This window comes from Chiloscyllium punctatum, chromosome 49 (genome assembly GCF_047496795.1).
Source record: "Chiloscyllium punctatum isolate Juve2018m chromosome 49, sChiPun1.3, whole genome shotgun sequence".
Taxonomy (NCBI): domain Eukaryota; kingdom Metazoa; phylum Chordata; class Chondrichthyes; order Orectolobiformes; family Hemiscylliidae; genus Chiloscyllium; species Chiloscyllium punctatum.
This window is the reverse complement of record NC_092787.1, coordinates 15293013-15319486: the sequence shown is the minus strand read 5'-3', so window position 1 is coordinate 15319486 and position 26474 is coordinate 15293013. Positions and strand designations below refer to the sequence as shown.

Here is a 26474-nt window from a genome sequence, read left to right as displayed (position 1 = left end):
AGAAAATTACAGAGAGGTGTAAACATCATGGAGTAGTTACAGTGGGGGACTTTAATTACCAGGATATTGTTTGAGATAGAGGTAATTTAAGGAACAGTAAGGAATCAGCTTTCCTACATTGTGTTCAGGAGAATTTCCTACAACATTCTGTGTCCAGTCCTGCAAGAAAGAAGATATTGTTAGACCCAGTACTTAGGAATGAGGTGGGGCCAAGTAGGTCAAGTCAGTTGGGGGAACATTTAGGGGACAGTGATCATTTTGAAATAAGGTTTAGGATGATAGTGAAAAATAACATTGGCCAATCCAGAATAAGAATAATCAACTTGTGGACAGCAGACTTCGAGGGGGCAAGAAACTGGATAGACTGCAATCAAAGATTAGCAGGAAAAACAATAGCTGAACATTAGGCTATCTTGACAGATGTGATGATATGGGCACAGTTAAGATTTATTCCCTTAATAGGGAGAGGTGGGACAAAAAAATTCCAGAGCTCCAAGGAAGACAAAGGAGAAACTGTTCCCACTTCTAAATAGATTGAGAATCAAAGAATACAGTAAGTGTTCTGCAAAAGTAGCAAAGGCAAGGTAAGAAGAAATCCTTTGACACAGCAAGTAATTAGGGTCTGGAATGCACTGCCAAAAAGTGTGCTGGAGACTGAGTCAATTGATGCGCTCAAGGGGTGACTGGATAATTATATAAATTGAAACAATGTGCAGGGTTCTAAGGAAAAGCCAAGAGATTTGCACTAAACTAAAATGCTAGGAAGCTAGTACAGACATGATAAGCCAAATGGCCTCTTTCTGCACTGTAACAATTCCATGATTCTGTGAATGATCGAGACAAAAAAACCGAGCACATCATTTGAAAACAAGTAATAAGGGAAATTTCCAATCTATTTAAGTACCAAGAGTCAGATCTGGCACGACTAGTGTTTGTTATTCAGAGCATGTGACAACAATAATACAGGGGATGAGAGGGGGATTGTTCCACCATCCCCAACATTAGATTGGTACCAAAATAATTGCCCTGATGAGAGTCACAACCTCCAATATTAGAATCCATAGTGAAGTTCTAATTTCAATAATTTTGGACTTTTCCCACCAGTTGTTTGCTTCATGAAAGATGGGTAATGAATGAATTCTGCTTTTGATGAATATGTTCATCTCTTGGCTTGAGTCATTGGGACTTTCTTTACTTTTGAACCCTGGTAACTTCAAAATTATTACCTTTTGGAATTTGCATTAAATGATCTAAAATACAACTACCAAAGTGTTGTCTGTTTTGATTGTTGGGTTAAATGGTACACAATTAAGAGATGAATTTATGGCTCTGTTTAAATAATGTTCATGTAATCCAGTGAAATATTTGTTGTCACTCTCATAGTTTTCCATTTTCAGCCTCATCCCTACAAATTGCTTGTCTATGTAAGATGTACAGCATGACTTTTCAAAAAAAATTATTTCTACATTCCAGAAAAATTCCTGCATTGAATTGGCTCACTGATATCCAGCATAATAAAGCAGGAGGTTTAACTAAATCCATCTGCATTAATTCAGAAATTCAGTTCAGATTATACCACCAGTGTTAGGTGTTGGTGGGATGGTTTGTAAACTAGTAAAACTGTGGATCTAGTTCATGGTATGGATATAACCACCTTGGCATGTTATACAACAGCAGTGGTGCAGATATCGTGCCAATTGTACCCATGCAGTGTTTTAGCATTTCTAGCAATGGCTTATTTTCTGAAACAAAAACAGAAATTGCTGGGAAAACTCAGCAGGCCTGGCATCTTCTGTAGGGAAAAATCAGAGTTAATGTTTCAAGTCCAGCGACACTTCTTCAGAACTAATTGTAGCTAGGAAAAGGAGGGTATGTATGCTAAATGTGAGGGTGGGGAAGGAGGGGAGTAAACAATAGATGGAGATGGTGCTCAGAAAGACAGAAACATAGTTGCAAAAACAAAGGAATGGGTAAAGGTCAGCTTGTGAGAATGAATATTTGTGTATGGGGTCCAATAATCAGTTCCGAAGAAAGGTCGCTGGACCCAAATTGTTAACTCTGCTTTCTCTCCATGGATGCTGCTAGACCTGCTGAGGTTTTCCAGCAATTTCTGTTTTTTAAATCTGATTTCCAGCATCTACAATTCTTTGATTCTTTTTGCTTATTTTCTGATCCCTGCACTATTAACACTTGAGCTGTCCAATGTTTTCTCATTAATATTGTCCTCTTCCTCATCTTAGAATCAACACAGAATCAGCCTACGTATGTTCCAATGATACCTAGCTCTACTTTCAACCACCTCTTGATTCAAAGAATTGCCAAAAAGTTGGTCCAACATCTTGAAATTGTATGCTTTTTTGCTCAGGCTCTTACTTTAATTGGGGTAAATCTGTGCTATATATGGCATTGGTGATTGTTATTTCATTTATGTCTCTTCCATCACACAGATGGCAGATCATTCTGCCCTCATATGCTCAATTTATTAGCATTTAGTCTTTAAAGTATTTCTGGAGTACATGTATTAACATACAAGGAAAGCCATGTTTTTGTCTCCACATAATTCTCAACAGTCAAGGGCAACTCCCAGGTCTGCAAAAGACCCCAAATCAAATTTAGTGAGGCTATCTCATTGATTTCAATATTTAATAGTTTGCTATGCTTAATAAAATGGTTTCTGATATCTAATTGGAGAAAAGTTCTGCTCACGCAGTGGGAGATGTCTGTCAACCGTACACTTCACCAGGTGGAGTTGGTTTTGGGTCTTACAGCGTAGGAGGGAAGGGCATTGTTTGTTTATGTGTCAAGGAGGGGATGTCTGTTTAGATGTTCCATAGTAACGTTTCTTTGAAAAATGTTAAGCTTAAGTTAGAACTCTTTGAAATATCTCACTTTAAGGGAGATTTTGGTCAGGAAAATTGCCAAAGTGATTTTTAATCTGGGTATTTTGCTTGGAGTCAGCAATATTGGGATTTTTGCATTGCAACTCCAGTCTGTGGTGCTGCTTCAACTCTCTGGCCAAAGAAAGTTCTGGGCCAATGTTTCAGGTTGATGACTTTTCATCAGAACAGAACCTTCATAAAACTGGTTCTGATGCTACCAGGGTGTTGCATTCAGGCCCAAAGTGACAATGGCCTCTAACAGTTTTCACATTACTGATGATTATGTTGACGTTATCAGATCGATCCTCTTCTGTCTTTAGGGATGTTACACCTGATGTAACTCCTACTCCTCTAGTACAGCCCTCACATCCAGTGTGCTGAAAGATCATGGTCAGAGCTTTTGTTACCTCCACCAATGAATGATGCTGACCAACACAGCGGCCCTTATTCTATTTTTATCCTATTTTGACAGCAATACAACCATCATCCTGTACTTTTGTGTTTTGTGAGATCACATGCAAAACATTAATTTAGTACTTCAGTCTGGCCCTATGCCTCCGCAAGAAAGATTTCTCATTCATCTCCAATCAGTCACACCATTTACAATCTATTCTTTGAAATATTTGTAAAAGATGTTTGAGTTGCTTATATTTTACAAAGACTAATCTTTTCCCTGTTTAACCATTTTGAATCAAACTGTTCAGGCTGGTGGGACTTTAATATGGACCTTCTGACCCAGAGGTAGGAACACTACCACTGCATCATACGAACCCTCTGTTTGTCCATTCATTCTTTTTCCATTCTGCCCCCATTGAAATCGAGTTGCATTGGTGCTACATGATAATTGTAGTATCAGTTTGTTACATCTTATAATTGAGCTAAAGTGGAATTGTGTGTCCTTCCCCCAATAGTTTATAGAAAGAATTTACAAAACTAAAAACTGTTGCTGCCAGTAATTAACAGTCTGGCTAATTCAGGAAGGCTCCAGTATCAAACTAGGGGAAATTACCATGAGTTTCCTAATATTGAGATTGGTTTAACTGACATTACTTGTAAGTGTGATAATGATGTCATCAGCAGCTAATCTACATAGAATTTAACATGGAACAGGTAATGGGGCTCTTGTGCAGTGGTAATGTCCCGAACTCTGAACCAGGAGGCTTATGTTCAAATCCCACCTACTCCAGAGGTATAAATAGCAGTTCTAAACAGCCTGATTAGAAAAATATTTAGAAAAGCACAAATGACAACATTTAAAAGGCATCTGGATGGGTATATGAATAGGAAGATTCTGGATTAATGGTTTGGAAGAGCACAGCAGTTCAGGCAGCATCCAAGGAGCTTCCAAATCGACGTTTCGGACAAAAGCCCTTCATCAGGAATACCTATATGAATAGGAAGAGTTTAAAGGGATATGGGCCAAATGCTGGCAAATTGGACTAGATTTATTTCGGATATCTGGTCAGAATGACTCTAATATTTCAAAAATCATATATTGATATTTCAGAGGTTCCTGGACATGCTTTGTGCAAAAAGAATACATGGGGTATTGTTCAGTGCATCATATAGAAACACTGTAACAGGCTTTGTAATAGTTATATACTGATTTTAAGTAGGGGATTTTAGAACCATCAAACCTTTAACAGATTAATCATGTTTTTGTACTTCAGGAAAGTCCCACGAGATGAGACCTTCATTGCTTCCTGTTTCCTTTAAAACACTCCCTTCTCTGGTCTGATTGCGGTAAGGGTTTCAATTACGCAGAATCAAAGTTTTGTCGAGAAATAGTTATTTCCCTCCTGGTGGAGTAGTCACACTCCCGCTGAAAAATGGGACGACAATAATGTAGGTCCGATTTTGCCCGGAATCCGTGTGTTTATTTTCCAAGTACATCTTCCTTTGTACTGCAAAATATTACTGGCAGAAATTAACTATTATTATCTTGTCGATCGAAGTAATGTTGATTCGCGAATTTCCCCTCCTCCTCACATAACAGAATGAAATAAAATGTCCTCGAGGATTACTGCTAAAATTGTAATTATAAAATAAGTGTGTTAGGTTATGTTGTTTCGAGCTCCCAAGTGCGAACCCTTTTTTGCTAAGTTAACGGGGTAACTTATAAAATATTCCCCCCAACCTGGTAAAACGTCTGTATTATATTTAAGTTCAAACTTATAAGGCAGCAGTGTGAATGACTAAAAGACTATTTTCAACTACGCTTAGTGTTGGTGTGGTAGGGACTGAAGTTAGTTCCAGTCTCTTCCTCAAACAGCCGAAAGCTTCTCTTGGTCAAATCACTCAGTACACGGTTCTGAAGCCATCCCAAGACTCGAAACGTTAACTCTGTTTATCTCTCTACAATTGCTGTCAGGCCTGCAACGGTTCTCCAGAATTCTGTGTTTCATTCATTTTTAAAATGTTAACTTGTTGTAAATGTTTCTCACAGCAAGATACAGATCCAGCTTTAAAGGTCCTCATTTTACTTGGCAAATAACAAGCAATCAATTGGATACATATACATTTCCACACAATTTCATCAACTGATAGTAATCTTCAATTGAAGTTGATGTCAGAATGTACTGGTATCCTTCTGCGAAACTTGCACTGTCTCTTCCAAGGTTATGATATGTTTTGATTCCTCAGATGCTTTGAATGTTTCCAGCATTTTCCTTTTCAATATAATGTTATTCGATGTTATTTCGATTTAATTAACCTAATGCAAACACATAATTACATGTAACATGGAGGTTTAAAAAATAATTCATTAATACATTTGACACCACTGCCCTGCAACTCTCTATCCAAGATTCTTGATGTTGCAGGATTATGCTTGTTGGACTCAGGTTTTATGCGATATTTAGCAATAGGGAGGCTACATGTCATGTCAGGACATTTAATTTAGTCAGCAGTGATATGTGGCTGATCTAGTGCCAGAACATCTGGTTTGGTCACTGGTGACATCCAGTTGATGTCGTGCCTGAACATCTGGTTTGGTCACTCGTGATGTCTAGCCAGATACAGTGCCAGGGTATTTGGATTAGTCAACAAGTTAAAAATCACACAACACCAGGTTATAGTCCAACAGGTTAATTTGGAAACACCAGTCTTCTAAGTGCTGCTCCTTCTTCAGGTGATTGTGTTTGTCCATAAGACACAGAATTTATAGCAAAAAATTACAATGTCATGCAAGGAAAATGGTATATTTAACAACAGTCGTTAAGTCTTTCATCTTTTAGAATGGGTTATAGGTTTTGGTTCATTAATATGTAAACCCCAGAACTTCTTTTATGTTACATTCTCAAGATATGTTAAGGTTTTATAAAAAAAGGTGACACCTTTTTGTTGATGTCAGAATCAACAAAAACCTATTGATTTGTTAATAAACCTGTTGGACTATAATCTGGTGTTGTCTGATTTTTAACTTTGTCCACCTGAGTCCATGACCGGCTCCTCCACATCTTAGTCACAAGAGACATCCAACTGGGTGTAATGCCAGGACATGTGGTTTGGTCACCAGTGACATCCTGATGAAGGGCTTTTGCCCGAAATGTCGATTCTCCTGCTGCTCAGATGCTGCCTGACCTGCTGTGCTTTTCCAGCACCACAGTCTTGACACCAGTGACATCCAGCCAGTTCTACCACATGAAGCATATTCTTGACCCTGGTTACATTCAGAGCCATGTGCGCCTCATCTGCCATATCTGCATTATTTTTGTTGAAGTCTGAATTTGAGTCAGCAGAGGCACCAGAATGTCTGGCGTGAAGGAGAGCTGTTGCTGGAGACAACCACTTTCCAGACATTTGGGTCTCACAGCGCCAGAGACCCAGATTCAATTCCCGCCTCAAGCAACTGACTGTGTGGAGTTTGCACTTTCTCCTGTGTCTGCGTGGGTTTCCTCCGGGTGCTCCGGTTTCCTCCCACAATCCAAAAATGTGCAGGTTAGGTGAATTGGCCATGCTAAATTGCCCGTAGTGCTGGGCGAAGGGGTAAATGTAGGGGAATGGGTCTGGGTGGATTGCGCTTCAGCAGGTCGGTGTGGACTTGTTGGGCCGAAGGGCCTGTTTCCACACTGTAAGTAATTTAATCTAATCAAAAGTTAAGGAGGTTTTCTTTTCAGAAAATGCTGTCTTTTTGACTAGGTGCATGCAAACGATGCAATGGCACTATTTCAAAAACCTGTATCTATCCTTCAATCGATTAAAGGTTATTTAATAAAATTGAGGTTATCTGCTCTAGCTTGCTGTGTGCCAATTTGGCAGCCAAATTTCAAAATATGTTACATTTCAAAGAGTACTTCCCTCATTGTAAAGCACTTCGGGATATCCCCGCGGGTGGTGATAAGCGCTATATAAATGCAAGTTGTGTTTAGGAGACATTGGTTTTTCCACAGTCACAGGAAGTTCCTGTTCAAATTACACGGTGAATATTGGGAGCGGAAGTCCTTCAAATCGTAGAACGAACATTTTAGGTAAACTGTGATCTTTATTTATGTATTTACCCTCTCTTTCCTCATATTTTCTTTATGGAGAGCTGCAGAACGCAGAAGAATCTGGTGGAGAGTGGTCTGTTAGGCCTCGAAAACAAATGTGACCTATTTGTCTAACGTTACGTGTGAGCGGCAAATCGCCGCGCTTCAAACCAACTTTATTTGTTTATTTATTTTAAAAAAACCTTATACTTAACGGTAAAAGAGGTGTTTATTTACCTTTGAAATTTGGTCGCCGCTCTCACTAATGTCAGTTTCCCGCAAAGTAGAGTGGCTTTTTATTTGAAAAGAGGCAGCGTTCCAATCATCAACGGTCGCCAAGCCAGACCTGCAATTTGTTATAAATCTTGAATAATATTTCGACATAATTATAATGCTTTAAGTTAATTTGTCGCTGATTAGCTGTTTTAATAACTTTTTAAAAATATTTCTATGTTTAAAATAATGCTCTTGGAAATTGTGCACCTTCCTGTCTGAGCTTTTTTGGTTACATTTTTATTTGAAGTTTTAGTTCCTGTTTCCCCCACCTTTTATTATTCTTCCAAATAAAAATCCTTACAATATTGTTCAATGATGTATCTTTAACGTCTCCCTCTTATACGGAGGGTTTTGTCTGAGAGCAGCATCTGATATTTCTGAGGTCCTGTACATTAATTTAAAATTTTGCAATTGGAATACATTTGCAAACATTTCAGATCAGGTTGGATCTTGTTGTTTTCAATGCTAAGATTTGATTTAGTGGTTCAGAGAACAAGATGATGCAAGTATTATTTGCAAGTATTTCAGAGCAATGTAAATTTTGTTGCTTTAGATTTTAGGAACAACTCATTTATTTGAATGATGTTGTATTACAGTAGAGCTTTTTTTATTTCCTGTGTGGATTGTAAGACGACGAATCAGAAATTAGGCCATTTGGTCCATTGAGTCTGCTCCACCATTCGATCATGACTGATAGGTTTTTCAACTCCATTTTCCTGCTTTCTTCCCCTTGACGGTCAAAAACTTATCCATCTCTGTTTCAAATATACTCATTAGCCTGGCCTCCACAGCTTTCTGTAGCAATGAATTCCACCGATTCACCACTCTCTGGTTAAAGATGTTTCTCCTTATGTCTGTTCTAAAAGGTGTTCCCTTTACTGTAAGGCTATGCTCTTGCCCCCAGTTCTTTCATCCAGATCATTAATGGATGTAGGTTTGCTTGCTGAGATGGAAGGTTCATTTCCAGACATTTCGTCACCCTATTAGGTAGCATATTCAGTGGACCTCCGGGCAAAGCACTGCTGAAATTCCTGCTTTCTATTTATATGTTTGGTCTTTCAAGTTCATTAGCTGCTGTTTTAGTGTGTTGGGGGTTTGTGGGCTACCATGATGCCAATGGGTCTGAGTAGTCTGGCAGCCATTTCTGAGGTGTCTTTGTAGGGGAGTGGCTAGGGTTTCTGGACATGTTTTGTCTGCTTATTTGGGTTCGTTGCTGAGAAATCGGTGGACTGTGTTCATTGGGTACCCATTCTTTTTGAATACACGGTATAGGTGATTTTCCTCTGCTCTGGTTAGTTCCTCTGCTGAAGTGTGTGTTGGCTCATTGAAATAATGAGGTAAAAACAATGACTGCAGATGCTGAAAACCAAATACTGGATTAGTGGTGCTGGAAGAGCACAGCAGTTCAGGCAGCATCCAACGAGCAGCGAAATCGACGTTTCGGGCAAAAGCCCTTCATCAGGAATAAAGGCAGTGAGCCTGAAGCGTGGAGAGATAAGCTAGAGGAGGGTGGGGGTGGGGAGAGAGTAGCATAGAGTGCAATGGGTGAGTGGGGGAGGAGATGAAGGTGATAGGTCAAGGAGGAGAGGGTGGAGTGGATAGGTGGAAAAGAAGATAGGCAGGTAGGACAAGTCAAGGAGACAGTAACTGAGCTGGAAGTTTGAAACTAGGATGAGGTGGGGGAAGGGGAAATGAGGAAGCTGTTGAAGTCCACATTGATGCCCTGGGGTTGAAGTGTTCCGAGGCGGAAGATGAGGCGTTCTTCCTCCAGGGGTCTGGTGGTGAGGGAGCGGCGGTGAAGGAGGCCCAGGACCTCCATGTCCTCAGCAGAGTGGGAGGGGGAGTTGAAATTTTGGGCCACGGGGCGGTTTGGTTGATTGGTGCGGGTGTCTCGGAGATGTTCCCTAAAGCGCTCTGCTAGGAGGCGCCCAGTCTCCCCAATGTAGAGGAGACCACATCGGGAGCAACGGATACAATAAATGATATTAGTGGAAGTGCAGGTAAAACTTTGATGGATGTGGAAGGCTCCTTTAGGGTCTTGGATAGAGGTGAGGGAGGAGGTGTGGGCACAGGTTTTACAGTTCCTGCAGTGGCAGGGGAAAGTGCCAGAATGGGAGGGTGGGTCGTAGGGGGGTGTGGACCTGACCAGGCAGTCATGAAGGGAACGGTCTTTGCGGAAAGCGGAAAGGGGTGGGGAGGGAAATATATCCCTGGTGGTGGGGTCTTTTTGGAGGTGGCGGAAATGTCAGCGGATGATTTGGTTTATGCGAAGGTTTGTAGGGTGGAAGGTGAGCACCAGGGGCATTCTGTCCTTGTTACGGTTGGAGGGGTGGGGTCTGAGGACGGGGTTGCGGAATGTGGACGAGATGCATTGGAGGGCATCTTTAACCACGTGGGAAGGAAAATTGCGGTCTCTAAAGAAGGAGGCCATCTGGTGTGTTCTATGGTGGAACTGGTCCTCCCGGGAGCAGATACGGCGGAGGCGGAGAAATTGGGAATACAGGATGGCATTTTTTGCAAGAGATAGGGTGGGAAGAGGTGTAATCCAGGTAGCAATGGGAGTCGGTGGGTTTGTAAAAAATGTCAGTGTCAAGTCGGTCGTCACTAATGGAGATGGAGAGGTCCAGGAAGGGGGGCGAGGTGTCAGAGATGGTCCAGGTAAATTTAAGGTCAGGGTGGAATGTGTTGGTGAAGTTGATGAATTGCTCAACCTCCTCGCAGGAGCATGAGGTGGTGCCAATGCAGTCATCAATGTAGCGGCGGAAGAGGTGGGGAGTGGTACCGTTGTAATTACGGAAGATCAACTGTTCTACATAGCCAACAAAGAGACAGGCATAGCTGGGGCCCATACGTGTACCCATGGCTACGCCTTTGGTCTGGAGGAAGTGGGAGGATTCAAAGGAGAAATTGTTAAGGGTGAGGACCAGATCGGCCAAACGAATGAGTGTGTCAGTGGAAGGGTACTGTTGGGGACGTCTGGAGAGGAAAAAACGGAGGGCTTGGAGGCCCTGGTCATGGCGAATGGAGGTGTAGAGGGATTGGATATCCATAGTGAAGATAAGGTGTTGGGGGCCAGGGAAACGGAAGTCTTGGAGGAGGTGGAGGGTGTGGGTGGTGTCTCGAACGTATGCGGGGAGTTCCTGGACTAGGGGGGATAGGACAGTGTCAAGGTAGGTAGAGATGAGTTCAGTGGGGCAGGAGCATGCTGAGACAATGGGTCGGCCAGGGTGGTCAGGCTTGTGGATCTTCGGAAGGAGGTAGAACCGGGCAGTGCGGGGTTCCCGGACTATGAGGTTGGAAGCTGTGGGTGGGAGATCTCCTGAGGTGATGAGGTTCTGTATGGTCTGGGAGATGATGGCCTTCCGCAAAGACCGTTCCCTCCGTGACTACCTGGTCAGGTCCACACCCCCCTACGACCCACCCTCCCATTCTGGCACTTTCCCCTGCCATCGCAGGAACTGTAAAGTCATTGAAATAATGTTCTGATGCAGCTTTGTTTGTGGATGTTGGGATGATTGCTTCTGTAGTTCAATATTAGGTCCATATGTGTTGTCTTCCTGTAGACGCTGGTTTGAAGTTCCCCATTGGCTGTTCACTCTACTGTGACATCTCGGAATGGTAGTTTGTTGTTGTTTTCCTCCTCTTTTTAGTGAATTTTATGCCAGTTAGGGTATTATTGACTGGAAGACCCTATACAGACAACAAGCGAAGCTAATATCATTTACAAAATACCATGCAAGGACTGTAACAAATACTACGTTGGACAAACAGGCAGAAAACTAGCCACCAGGATACATGAACATCAACTAGCCACAAAACAACATGACCCTCTGTCACTAGTATCCTTACATACAGGTAAGGAAGGACACCACTTTGACTGGGACAACACATCCATCCTAGGACAAGCTAAACAGGGACATGCTTGAGAATTCCTAGAAGCGTGGCATTCCAATCAGAACTTATCAACAAACACATTGAGTTAGACCCCATCTACCACCCCCTGAGAAAAAGAGCAAGAAATGATGTTACCTAGTAGGGTGACAAAACATCTAGAAATGAACCTTCCAGCTCAGCGAGCAAACCTACATTCAGAACCTCAACCTAAGCTACAATTCTCCTCAAAACTTGCTCAGATCATTAATACATAAAATAAAAAGTTGTGGTCCCAACAGTGACCATTGTGGAACACCACTCGTCACTGGTTTCCATTCTGAGAAGGGCCCTCTTATCCCCAGAAGAATTCAGGATATCAGTTCTTAGTGTCAATGGATCGGTGTAAATAAAGTGATAACACTTGTTCACTGGTGGAATGTGTGGCAGTACTTCCTTTTGACCCCAAGGGCTGGAAGCTGCACATATCTCATAGTTGAACATTGGATAACTGAATTTCTGGTTTATATTGAAGACTCTTAACAAAACTCATACTCAATAGGAAAAGAATTTGTAACTTAATAAGCTGGTGGAATATGCACGTAGTAGAACAATCCTGACACATTTTCATGTATGCCACATTGAGCAGATTTGAATCTATGAAGTTCAACTTCCTAATCTTGACTGTTCTGGAATGTGAATGTCTCATTATGCTTACAAGCGAGGAAAACACAGGCTGAAACTGAGATAGTAAGAAAGTTGGGAGATGTTCATATATGTGTGTGTGTGAGAGAGAGAGAGAGAGAACATTCTTCTGTAAATTACATTCACTGACGTAAGGGTTCAAGGGAAGCTAGCTGAGAGAGAGAGGACGAGACCGGACGGAAGCTGCTGGAAAGGTTAACTCTTTTGTGGGCTGATTTTGAGTGTGCACTTGCTTGTCATGGATTAAATGTTTGTGTGTTGTTCCCTGGAGCTCGAGGATCTGGGAATCTTATGAATTTAATTTGCATTTTGGGAATCTAAGGTTTTCTTTTAAAAATGCTACTTTTGTAGGACAATGGTACTGTGGATGTTAGCTGAGTGAGGTTACCTCATGACCTTTTCCACATAGTTTAGACTAGTGTCTTGTTATGATGTACCATTCAAAGAGAAGCTTATCTGGCTAAGGCATTTGGCCTGGCTTGATCAATGTTTCCCACTTTGATATGCATGTAGCTTAATTAGTCAAACGTACTCAGACCTGTCAATTAGTTTCTCTTCCTCTATAAACTTTTGCCATTTCATTGCTGCTTATCTGATTAAGGACATGTATGTTTTTTTTGTAATCTCAGTACCAATTTCTGTATAAAGACAGTTAGTTTGTTTGCAGCAATAAGGAGAGTAACCTGAGAGAGCTCTTAAAGGTAAAAGCTGGCACTGCTACTCTGCTAATTGTTTTAAAATCTTAGCTGAAGCTTAGCTTGTGGGTATCTGTTATGTTGTAACATTGCCATTGGTAAATAAAGATAATAATTTTAAACTAAACTGTCTGTAAACGTTTTATGTTCCAGACTATCACAGAGTAGAATCTCCGGGATGAACCAAGAGGGGCTTACAGGTAGAGTCCATTAGGGATTCCCTGAGCTGTCTTGAATAGGTACTTCAACACATTGGCCCATATCTAACTCAGCAGCCTCCTGTGCGGCACCTTATCAAAGGCCTTCTGGAAGTCCAGATAGCTAATGTTCATTGGCTCTCCTTGGTCTAACCTACTCGTTACCACCTCAAGGAATTCTAAATGATTTGTGAGGCATGACCTTCCCTTGATGAAACCATGCTGACTTGGCCCCCCTATTGGGGGGGGGTTACATTACTGATTTTCTAGGACCCTTCCTGACTCCAGTGATACCTAAAAAAATCTCTGCTAAGCCTCCACTATTTGTTCAGCTAACTGCTTCAGAGCTCTAAATTGTAGCCCATCTGGTCCAGGTTATTTATCCACTTTCAGACCTTTCAGTTTTTCCAGCACTTCTCCTTGGTGATGGCCACCATACTCACTTCTGTCCCCCAGACTCTGTTGAATTTTTGAGTTATTACTCGTATCTACTGCCATGAAGACTGATGCAAATAACTTATTCAATTCCTCAGCCATTTTTTTTTTGTTCCCCATTACTACTTCTCCAGCATCATTTTCCAGCAGCCCAATGTCCATTTTTTTGCTTCGTATATCTAAAGAAACTCTTGTAATCTTTCCTAATATTACCACTAGATTACCCTTGTATTTAATCTTCTCCCTCCTTTATTTCTTCATTGTCCTCTGTTGGTAGTTTGTAGGCTTCCCAATGCACTTCGCCACATTATATACTTTCTCTTTTACTTTTATGCTCTCCTGACTTGCCTGGTCAGCTATGGTCACCTCATCCTCCCTTAGTCTGCTTCTTTTGCCTTGGGAAATGTCTACATATTTGCTGTGATTATTTTGGAGGATGGTTTATAATTCAAATTTATCTAGCTTGAGTAGGCCTGAGCCTTTTTAAGATTGGAGGAACCAGCACATTTATTTTTAGAATGTTATTTTATTCCTCTCCCTTTTGGGGATTTAAGCACAATGTCCTATATTTGGGTCTCTGCTGATGGATTGTGTGAGAAGTTGTAGAGCAGAGAGTGTAATAGAAAAAATTGTCTGCCCCTTTTTCCTCCTGTTGTCAGAACAGAAGAAAGGTATGCGTGATGCCTCTTCATTGTGGTATAATTAAGATCAAGCCATGTGGTACAGGAATTACAGTGAAAAACTTATGTTTATGCCTAATTTGGCACAGAGGTGGGAATGAGGATGTAACTATTAAAAAGAAAGACTTGCAATTAAATTACAGCCAAATAATTCCTTTTTGAAGTTCTGCAATGTAGTAAACACTGGGCTGCGTTTTACCAGAAAACAGCTGTCAATTTTGGGGAGTTTTGTAGAGGATTTCGCTCGATGAGCTCTTGAGTTTTCTTGCACAAATCTCTGGCTCTTGCCCCTTGGCTACACACAATGCGTCTTGCACCTGCTTATGCTATCATACCATCAGCGCTACTGGCACCTGAAATCATGTCACAAAACCAGTCAGCTTTGTCGATTATCCTTTTGTAGATTTTCCTCTGTAGATTTTTCTCTAGGTCGACTTCGGTGTTCTGCTGCAAAAGTTCTTATGGACAGGTACCTTTCAGAGAGCTATTCAGCTAGCAGTCTATACTTGTTAGTTTTCTTGGCAGTTCTGTCCTCTAACTGTTCAAAATGTCCAGTTTTATACCCCAAGACATCGGATCATGTCATTGGTTTGACGTCATAAAAAGCCTAAATTCAAATTTGATTGGATTTTGGTATCTGGGGCATAATTTAAACTGGCCAAATTTGAATTTGTTTTTGTTCCATGGCAACACAACTCCAGCTATTTGTTTCAACGAAGTGTTACATTTTAAAATTGTCCAGGACACTCTGTGTGCTTTCAGTCAGTCCTTGTTAGCTTCCCCTCTCTCTTAAAGGTACAGTACACCTCTACACTTTCAGGACGCTGGCTTGTTGCATCTGATGTTGCAGGATCCTATTATGCAGGATGGGATGTTCCTCCTCAATGTGCCTTTTATTTCTTTGAAGACTGCTGCCATTCTCCCAGCTCTTCACTATTCACCTTGTTTGCCTGCTTAAGTTGTGTGGAGCTCAGCATAATAGAATTATGCAACACGCTCCACACTGATTCAAATGTCCAAATCTTCTCTTCTGTTCCATGCTAACCTGGTGTGGAAAAAAGTCTGCAATGTATTTATACTCTGTCTCAGACAGAGGGTTGCATAACAGCATCATTGGTTATGATTGCAAAGGGTAGTCCTTATCTCCCAGTATCTTGTAAGGAATCCAGCCTTTGAAACAAAGTGGGAAATGAGAGTTCTCCTAACATGAGAGTTAAGCATTATCAGTTATCAAATACTGGATTAATGGTGCTGGAAGAGCACAGCAGTTCAGGCAGCATCCAACGAGCAGCTCGTTGGATGCTGCCTGAACTGCTGTGCTCTTCCAGCACCATTAATCCAGTATTTGATTTTCAGCATCTGCAGTCATTGTTTTTACCATTATCAGTCATCAGCATACCTAGCGCAGTCCTGTGAGATGCAGTACCAGTGATCACAGATGACGTAAACATTGATGGATTGGAACCTTTTCAGTTGATAATGTCAACTGTATATGGTGCGCTCAACATGATGTATGTACATAGTCCACAGTGCCCTGTAAATGGGGGAAGCTAGCTATGTTAGCAAAGCCTAATACCCGGCTCCAGCACTGACCTTAGCATGAGGAAATGAGATGGACTGGTGTGATCTCGTATAAATCGTGTCCATAAAATACAGCCTTGTGGATTGATAGTTGCAGGATACCCCATGGATCAATAGTGGATCTGTGGAAGCAGCTAGTGAGATAAAAGTTTAGCACAGCTGTGATGTTGAGGCCACAAAGGTCCCACTCACTACTTCATTTTGCAAATTATGTTCCTGCAGTTGGTATAGTTCTGTGATATTGTTCTGGGACCCTTGTAGTCTGCAACAACGTTGTACCTCATTCATCTGGAGAACATTACATCAAGACAATAGATTCTGCATCTCCTGGACTTTCACATCTCAGGGAGATTTTCTACTGTGACAACTTTTAATGTGGAGACTGTTCAGCAACCACTGAAGATGACTACTTGTCCTGGATTTGCTAGCATACCTGTTCTTCCTCCATTTCTCTTGTACTCATAGCACCATGGCTGCAATGACAATACCTCTTGGTATGTCTGGATCAATTGATCCCAAATCCAATGAGTCTGTTTGAGGAATGTCCAAAAACAGAACAGGTCCTCAACAATTGAATGCTCAGCATTCGCATCACACAACATTCATGTTCTAGCATAGTCCTGCATTCAAGGGATGTGGAGGACTCTTAACATGAAGGCCATGGAATGCTTCTCCATGGATCTTTGACATAGTGGACCTTATTTTAATGAATGCAGTACACACCATGTCATAGTAGAATATTTTTAAGTGCTGTTTAATTACTCATTCCCCAGCTCCACTCCTCATATCACCCAAGATATTCTAGAATAGCAAAATCATACAATGGGAGAGGAGATAAGCTCAGCACCTTGCACAATCTCTGAAATCTTAGACATTAATTGTGACATTTTGGGTGACATTTTAAGGTCAACTATGATCATTTCTGATTCACAGAAATTGCTATGATCAATCTGTAATGACAATGACATGATCAAGATTGCTTGTGACCTGAATTTGTACCGCACGATTGTATGTTGCACGCATTTCACATGCTGGCTATTATGATTATAGACTACTACAACCAATTAATGTGTAAATGCCTGATTTAATGCATTTGCCCTTAAAGGGACTCCCATCACTCTCTCAAATAGGAAACAAACCCAGCTCCACCCACTTGAGGTGTAGGTACAGTCATTTTCTATTTTCATTGTGTAGTTAAGATTTGTGAGAGTATGGAAGGCCACTCATTGCATTTGGTATATTTGAGTCAGAAGCTCAGCTTGATAAACAACCCCCAACCCACTCAATGAACATCCATAATCCCTCCTTGAACTCTTTGTTGGCCGCATTAGTACTGGGTTTCCCACATTCCCATATACCTGTTTGATTTATGACTTCCAACGTTACCCCTGAGCCCTGACCCTACAGTCTAGTCACGCTATTACACTGCATTGTCTCCTGTTCAAATCCAGTATGTTCATAACCATAGATTGTATACCCTGCTCCAAGTAACCTGTGTGCTCCAATGCATTATTGTCTCTCCAGCCCTCATATGCTGAATATCCTGCCTTTATATTCATTGTCCACTATTCAATGCAGCATGCTGCTTCCAGTCTGGATACTGTGCTGATTTGCTGTAATAGGTCACCCTAACTGAAGGTTGTCTGCCTTGGCTTGACTGTGGATTACTCCCCCTAGACTTTGACACTTGAGATTTGGCTGACGCATATGCAGTGTGTTTGCCACGTAAGGTGTTGGCACATGGTGCAAGTGTGTGATGACATAACACAGTATTGTATAGTAACACGTCTGTGGGGTTTTTTAACTCTGCAGTTCCTACTGAGGATAGTTCATAGACCCTGAATCAATTCGTTGAGTGTGACCCACCTTGTAGTTTTCAAGAGCACTTGGTTGATCACACTGGTGAATGCTGTTGAATAGGAGATGATTCTTTTCCTTTCAGTGGATCTAAATAAAAACAACTGTTTATAAAATCTTCAGCATTAATTGTAATAAAACATCCCAAGATGCTTCACACGAACATTATAAAACTGGTTATGACCTTAATCATATTACCTGTAAATATTACATCTGCTTAGCAGCTTAGAGGGTTTTTGCATGCCACTCAGTTCTGGAAGTTTGTTGTGCACATGGATTTTTGCCAGTCTGCACAGCAGCAAATAAAATTAGACAGAACTTAAACACGAAGATAAATAGGGAGGTATAGAGCCAGATGGCTAATAGTCTGATCAAAGAGGGAGATTTTAAGAAATGTCTTTAAAGAAGGAAGTAGTATAGGAAAATGGAAATCTGTAAGAAGCCTAGACAGTTGAAGATTGAACCACCAGTGGTGGAATAATTCAAATCCAGAAGCTTGAGGCTAGAGCTAGAGGAACATTGATATCTTGAAGTGAAGTGGGGCTGGAAGAGATTACAGGTACGGGGTAGAGAGAAATTTTTATTTTTAAAATTAAAAACATGGGTTGTCCAGGAGTGGTAGTGGAAAGAGATATGGTCTAAATTCAGATGTGAGCAGCAGATTTTTATGACCTGCAGTTTATAGACGTAGAATGTGGACATCAACCAGGAATGCATTGAAATAGTCAAGTCCAGAGGTAACGAGTGCATGAATGAAGGTTTCAGCAGCAAACAAGCTTGGGTGGCATAGGTAGATGATACACAAGAAACAGGGAGTAGTAGCTCACTTGATCAATCCAAATCGCACATGCACAGCTGGTCTAGGGTTCTGTGCACATCAACTAGCATGCCGATCACAAAGTTGACTTCCAAACTGCTCCTGCTGCATATGGACCTTTTTTGGTGGCCCACACAGCCAGGAAGAAAATGAGAGGAATTGCTGATCAAGTTTGCAAACAGATTAATTTTAATCTCAGACTGTTGTCCGGAAGAGGGATAGAGTAGTACCTAAAGAACAGAATTTGAAATGGGAATGGTCGACAACAGTTTCAGTTTTCCCAGTATCTTTAATTGGAGGAAATTTCAGTTTATCCACTATTAGAAGTCAGACAAACAACCTGATAATTAACCAACAGTGAAAGAGTGAAGAGAGGTGATAAGGTGTCTCTTCAATGCACGCGTGAAAACTGATGGCTGTGCTTTTTAATAATGCTGCCTTGTGGCAGAATGTACAGCAAATCCCTTGTATCCATGAAATCAGGAGTCACGAATTTACCTTTCTGTGCCAAAAAAAAGCATCACCAAAAATCAACATCTGTAGGCAAAAAATCACATATCCTTGATTTTTAACCTGTTTTTAAAACAAAGCTCTGTACTCGTGACTTTCATTATTTGCGAGAGTTCTCAGGAATGGAATGACTGTAGATGAGGATAAAGGAAGGACCAAGGATAGATCCTCTGATGACACTCTAGGTAACAGTACAGAAGCAGGATAGTCTATTACTTTGGATTTGATTTGATTTGATTTGATAGACAAGAATGGAACTAAGTAACAGTGGTCTCATTCAGTTAGACAAAAATGGAGAGACTTGGAAGGAAAATTGTGTCATTAACTTGTGTCATTAACCTGCAAACAGGTTAATATGGATCTGGCAGGAAAGTTAACTTCTGTCAAAGGCACATAAGGTGCCATTTGTGACTTTGATAAATGCTGTTTTGATACCGGAGGGTAGAAACCTTACTAGAGGGATTGAATGTGGAGTTCTGGAAAAGTTTGGAATGGAGGATGAGAAGTAACAATAAATCTTAAAGACTTTAGAGAGGAAAAGGAAGTTGGGTAAGAAACTACTGAAAGGTTTGATTGCAGGGCTCAGGTGGGAAATTCAAGGAGTTCTTTAACACCGGACTCTCTTTCTTTTAGATCAAAGGTATGGCCATGGGCACCCACATGGGGTACAGGTATGCCTGTCTCTGTGGAGTACATGGAACATTGCTTCTGCCAATCCTACTCTCCATCCCCACAACTTTTTTTTTTCCGATTTATATTGATGACACCACTAGTGCTACTTACATCTCTTGTTCAGAATTGGAAACATATTTATCAATTGCACTTCCAATTTCTGCCCCTCACCTTTGTCCGGTCCATCTGACTCCACCCTTCCCTTCCTCAACATCTGCATCCATTTCTGGGGGTTAGGCTGGCCACGCTATAGACTACAAACCCACTGACTCCCGCAGTTACCTTGACTTTCATCCTCATAACTTGATTTATGTAAAAACTCCATCCCATTCTCCCAGTTTCTCCATCTCTACATCATTCTGATGATACTGTTTTCTACACAGTGACCTCAATTCTCCAAATTTTTTTCTCAATCAATGATTCCCTCTACTGTGGTCGACAGAGCTCTTAGCCATTCTTGACCCATCGCCTGCACTTATGCCCTCACCCCTTCCCTTCCACAACAATGATAGGGACATTCTACTCCTCACTTAACACCTAACCAGCCTCTGAATATAAAGATTGCAAGCTGCCATTTCTGTCACCTTCAATGGATGCCACAACTAGGCACATCTCCACATCTCCTCTCTCGATGGCATTCTGCAGGCACCATTTCCTCCAGGACACTCTGGTCCACTTATCTTCCATTCCCAGCATCTTCTGACTCACCCTTGCACCTTCCCAAGCAATTGCAGAAAGTGTGATACCTGTCCATTTATCTCTTCTCACCCCCCACCCTCCATACCACCATCCTCCTGCAAAAGACATCCTTGAGCTCCTTGTACAAGGTGACATAACAGAGATTTCAGACTATCTTATGCAATTTGCATCTTAATAGTAACTTTCTGTGGTTTAATTTCTTAACCATTGGTGTAATTTTGATCCAACAACCTCAGTAATGCAGTATCATCTATCCCACATCATTTAGAACAGTGCTGAAAATTCTACTATATTCTGTGATTTGAGGGACTGGACAAACTGCTCCTGTTTTTGTTAGAATCTTGGTTTAAACTCTTGATTTCCTGGCATCTAAGCATTACCTTTTCAGTCTAGACAAAAATGTGGCTCTGTAATCCTCTGCATCCAGCTAGCTTTGGAACACTTGGGAGTAACCCAATTGGTCTGCTGAGCAGTCCTCCTCAATATATAATTCAGAATACAGCCAGGTCTGTTCACTTAAAACCTGACAAAACGGAAGTAGGACTATTTGATTCCATGACTCTGATCCAGATTTGAGCCTAAATTCAAAAACAGAAATAGTGAGTTCATGACTTGCTCCACCAAGTACTTCAGCACTGTTATAAAAATATGTGCTATATTCCTAAGGATATAAAAATGAAGTGATGCTGGTGAAACACGCTTAACTTGAGACTATCTTCTTTTGAATTGAATTAGCTTTATTGCCTTTTGGCAAAAAGTAATTTTTAGTGCACAAAATGAACAATGAGTTACAAAGTGATGGTCTAGGATAATAACACAAAATGTTCTGTATGATTAGATACATTTTAACCAAGTGGACTCTTCTTCATCACAGATTTTCCCAATCTCTGGGTGGAATCCAAATGTTAGGTTCTTTTTACTCTTGAGATTCCAACACACATGATGCAACTGCAACACACCAACTTCTGCAAACAAGCAACCAAATTTATTAAGTACAGTACAAGCTTTCTGGAGGAACCTTTAACACACTCACACCTCAGAGCTTATGGGGTCATGGCAAAACCTCTCTGAACAAAGGAAACTGTATTTCCTTTATACAAAACTCTCAACATCACAGTTAGTACTGCCCACAAGACAACCCTCAGCCACCCACTTTTTTTTTGCCTGAAACGTCGACTGTCCTGCTCCTCGGATGCTGCCTGACCTGCTGTGCTTTTCCAGCACTACACTCTCGACTCTAATCTCCAGCATCTGCAGTCCTCACTTTCGCCCAGTTGATTTCATCCCCTCATAGTCACATGCCACTCAAGATACAATGTAGACTAGATTAGATTCCCTACAGTGTGGAAACAGGCCCTTCGGCCCAACAAGTCCACACCGATCCTCCAAAGAGTAACCATCCCAAACCCATTTCCCTCTGACTAATGCACCTAACACTATGGGCAATTTAGCAAGGCCAGTTCACCTGACCTGCACATCTTTGGAATGTGGGAGGAAACCGGAGCACCCGGAGGAAACCCACACAGACCCGGGGAGAATGTGCAAACTCCACACACAGTCGCCCATGGCTGGAATTGAATCCGGGACCCTGGTGCTGTTGAGGCAGCAGTGCTAACCACTGAGGCAGTGTGCTGCCCACAAATGCAAATCATCCCTTAATGGTCAAATCTGTTGCAAATTTTTTTTTTGTGACTATAAGGGAGTAGTAAATTCCAACTGTAATGTTCTTATTGATTTTTTTGATTAGATTAGATTACTTAGATTACTTACAGTGTGGAAAGAGGCCCTTCGGCCCAACAAGTCCACACCACCCCGCCGAAGCGCAACCCACCCATACCCCTACATCTACCCCTTACCTAACACTACGGGCAATTATAGCATGGCCAATTCACCTGACCTGCACATCTTTGGACTGTGGGAGGAAACCGGAGCACCCGGAGGAAACCCACGCAGACACTGGGAGAATGTGCAAACTCCACACAGTCAGTCGCCTGAGGCGGGAACTGAACCCAGGTCTCTGGCGCTGTGAGGCAGCAATGCTAACCACTGTGCCACTGTACCGCCCACATTTTCTGGATGAAAATGTAAATCATCCCTGAATGGCAAAGAAATGGAATGTAAACCTCCCCTATTCCACCAATAAGACAAAGACACACCAACTTGCCCCCAGCGCATTCAAATGTTTGCACGTCAGAAGAGCAAATTAACTCTTTAATATCTCGCAATGAAACATAGGAACAGTGTACCAAGTTACTTTGCCTTTCAAATCCTTTCTCTGAAAGCAAAACAATTTAACAGAAGAAAACCAAACCATGAGAATTTGTGTTTTACTATTTGGTTGTCAAAATCTTGAGAGAGGTTCAGGGGGATTTGGATGAAATTGTGACTTTATGAAAGTTGGGAATTTCCATGCTGGTTTTTTTCTTCAACTTTAAATCAGTATTTTTATATATCAACTGGAGGTTCCCTTTCCATTCTAGAATTAAAGTAAAATTCCAGGCTTTTTTTTTGCGAAGTATTAGTATCAGTGTTTGTTCACATGACCACGGTTATATGATCCTATCCCAAAGGGGTATACAAAGCTTACAGATTCCATTTTTAATTTAAATTAGCTGAACCATAAGTTGAGGAATGTCTTTGATTTGATTCCAAGTTTGTGCTGAATTATTTAGGATTATATCTACGGCACTATAGTTTGGCATCTCTGTCTTTATCTTAGAGACAGGGAAAACAGCTAATATTTCCAATGCTGTCCACGTTCAGCAATTTCTCTTGCTTGAATAGCTTTCCAGCACTCGCTGTCTTTTTATTTATATGAAAAATACAGTTAATTGGCAGGATAATGAACAGTGGTTGCTATCTGTGGATCTATAACTGATCAAAGAGTTAACACCTCCAACGGGGATGGGGGGAACTGGAGCTAGATTCAACATTCTTTAAAATTTATGTTTTATGTATCCGTATTTGATAGAGAACACAAATTCCCATATTACAGGAGTATAGCAGTCATTTAGTCCAAGATTCTTTTGAATTGATTGGTCTCATCTACCAGTTGTAGAACCAGCAGGAACCCTGTATGTTCTGTGGCAGAGGTCTGATAGAATAAGTGGCTGCCATTAGCCAATCCCCACAACTGAGGTCCTCTGCAGAGGATGTGTCACCCACTCAGAGGCACTGCTCAGTCAGAGACTCTTAAGAGCTGTCCATTGTCAGCAGCAAGGGTAGTGGATGCTTATGACACTGTATCCACCCGAGGTCCAGAATCATTGTGGAATCCCACCCGAAAGGCAAGTGAAGGTTACAGAAATGAAGAGCAAGGACAAGAGGTAACTTTCACTTGCCCTCTACCCAGTCACTCCCGATTGTTGTGTCCATAAAAGCCATAAGAAATAAGAACAGGTGAAGGGCATTTGGCCCCTTGAGCATGCTCTGCCATTCAATCCCCTCAATCAAGGTATTGGTATGTCTACAGTGTTGAGGTAATTGGTCACTACTGCACTATATTGGTGACAATACCATGAGGATGTTGAAAGACCTATGCAGCCCCTCTTCTAGTTTATCTTTTGAAATTAAAAGAAAGGTTTATTATATATGGTTTGTAAGTAACAAAAGTATTTTTCTACTTAAATCAGAAATTCAATTCCAGAAGTCATAAGGATGCAAATTTGTTGTACTTATTGTTCCATCAATGATAGTGCTGTAATAATCCAATGATTGTGTTTTAATTTTGTAGTTACTGATTTCAGTTAAAATAGAAATTTTGTTCTACTTTCTGACAAGCCAAGTAAGATTTACTGGTAATGCTCTGTTTGGTTAATGTAGGTGTGTGACATTAGAGTCATTGAGAATTTCCAGATTTGTCATCGTGGATTTTTTTAAAAAGAAATTTACAGCTGGGCTATAAAAGTCTATTGCTGGGTGGAAATCTTCATATTTTCTCCTTTTAAGCTTGTTCTCTTCACCTGTGACTGTCCACACTCTTCTGAAAGCAACCTTAATACATTTTTGATAGGAAACCCTGGATTTACAATCAGTTTTAAATGGCACAAGAGCTCAATGGATTTGTGTGCAATGGTCTGCCTTCTTCACCCGATGAAAATGAATTGCCATCTGGCTTTCCACAAAATATTTGTGATGATGTACCTGAGGAGAAATACCTGTGCAGCTTTTGTAAAAATATCTTGAGGAAAGCATGCCAAACATTGTGTGGACATCGATACTGCTGGGCATGTGTCGAGTGGATTGTCAAGTAAGACATTTATATGTTGATTTCTGTCTTTTTTTACATAATTTGGGTTTTAGCTTAAAAAAACACAGGTTATTGATTTTGCAGTTTTGTTACTAATTGTTTAACAGAGGGTCAATACCATTTTGAATAGGAAAGTTGTAATTTAGTCTTGAGATGCTGTAAGTTGTGTTGACAAAGGGAAGAGGAATAAAAGTTGAACATTTACAAATAAAAATGAAATTTTGGTTTTATCTATCTTGTATATTACAAAGCTATATTGCTGTCTTTTGACTAACACATTAAAATTAATCCAATAGAACATACTATGTTGGACTTGTATGTAAATTAAAGCTGATTTAATTTTTCTGAGCTACTCCTGTTAATTTGTACTTTTCAAATTAAGCTGAATAATAGTTGAATTAGCCCACTTTGGACAGCACAAGTTTGTTACCAAAGAGAAATATCTCACTTTTTTTTTTGCATTTTGCCCAAATTGAGAAACATGTATGCAGTACATATGATTCTCTAATTCTATTGAGAATCCTGTATATAGAGTTTAGTGACCACAAAAATATTTGGGTCGATCTTGAAAGCTCTTGTAAAATCACCTAGTGGCATCTGTGCGTTGATTTTACTAAGATCAAAAATTATATTTTAAAAATTCATCGGTGGTAGAATCCCTGCAATGCAGAAGCAGGCTGTTCGGCCGATCAAGACTGCATCAACCCTCCAAAGAGCATCCCACTCATACCTATCTGCCCCACTAACCTTTTATTCCTCGTGATTCTACATTTCCCATGACTAATCCACCAAACCTACATATCCCTGGGCACAATGGCAATTTAGCATGGCAAATCCTCCTAAACGGCACACCTTTGGACTGTGGGAGGAAACCAGGGCACCCGGAGGAAATCTGTGCAGATACTGAGAGAACATACAAATGCCCCTTAGACACCTGAAGATTGAATCAAACCCAGGTTCCTGGCACTGTAAGGCTGTATTAACCACTGAGCCACCATGCCACTTAAACTTGAAGGGGAATTGTGTATTCTTTTCTTGGTAATAATTGTAACTGGCTTAATGAAGATATTGATCTTGAAATACTTTTACTGTATTGAACAGATATAATAAAACTCCAATTTGCCAAAAATGTAAGGAAGATGAACCTCCAAGTATAAATGAAGATAGCATTTTGGCCTTGGGAAAGGTATGTGATTTTCATAGAGGAACATCCAGTGAAATAAAAGCTTTTCACTTTCAGTAAAAAACAGCTACAGTTTAATATATAAAACAAGAAGAAATAGTTGTAAAATCTTAGATTTGTATATGTCATGAATGTTTTATATTGAAGTGCTTCCAGCATTTTCCACTTTTTTTTTAAAACCCAAACAATGTTTCAACATTTGGATTCCATCCCAGCAACTACTTAGGGATAACATTTTCCTTGTAATTTGTTTCTCCCACAAATATATCAGAATCAGTTTATGAATAGAATGTTGAGACGCCTTCAAAGTAATTATAAATAGGAGGAGTGATTAATATTTGAGCAATTAAGTCTGTGTTCCCTTTAGATGGCATTTACATAAAGTTGAAAATCTGCTTGGATGTTTGAAACAAACCAATCGGGACCTGTTTTCAAAAATAAAATCCCTGATAATCTGTAATATTCTTTTTTTAAGAAATTGTGAATACAGATTTTAATAAATACAAAATGTTAACGAGTTTTGAGAAGATTTATAGCTCAGGTTGAGGTTTTGGATGTAGGTTTGCTCACTGAGCTAAAAGGTTCATTTCCAGATGTTTCATTACTTTACTAGGTAACATCTTCAGTGCACCCCATGCAAAGCAATGCTGAAAATCTCTGCTTTCTATTTATATGTTTGGATTGTTTTGGGTTGGTGATG

At 40.7% G+C, this 26474-nt stretch overlaps 1 protein-coding gene and 1 long non-coding RNA gene across 3 annotated transcripts in view; one reads left to right on the top strand and one right to left on the bottom strand.

The window, feature by feature from the left end:
- Nucleotides 1-5342: 5342 nt before the first annotated feature.
- Nucleotides 5343-7786, bottom strand: LOC140469437 (uncharacterized). Its single transcript, XR_011956106.1, has 2 exons — nucleotides 7586-7786; nucleotides 5343-5592 (listed from the first exon to the last, which is right to left on the bottom strand). It is a non-coding gene; the product is annotated as an uncharacterized lncRNA (long non-coding RNA).
- The window catches only part of traf1 (TNF receptor-associated factor 1), a 43584-nt gene continuing 24361 nt past the window's right edge, over nucleotides 7252-26474 (top strand). For both annotated transcript variants that reach the window (XM_072565953.1, XM_072565952.1), the window contains exons 1-3: nucleotides 7252-7348; nucleotides 24355-24591; nucleotides 25693-25777. In XM_072565953.1, coding sequence (XP_072422054.1) covers nucleotides 24383-24591; nucleotides 25693-25777 — 294 coding nt within the window. In that variant the 5' untranslated portion in view covers nucleotides 7252-7348; nucleotides 24355-24382. The remainder of the gene's footprint in view (nucleotides 7349-24354; nucleotides 24592-25692; nucleotides 25778-26474) is intronic.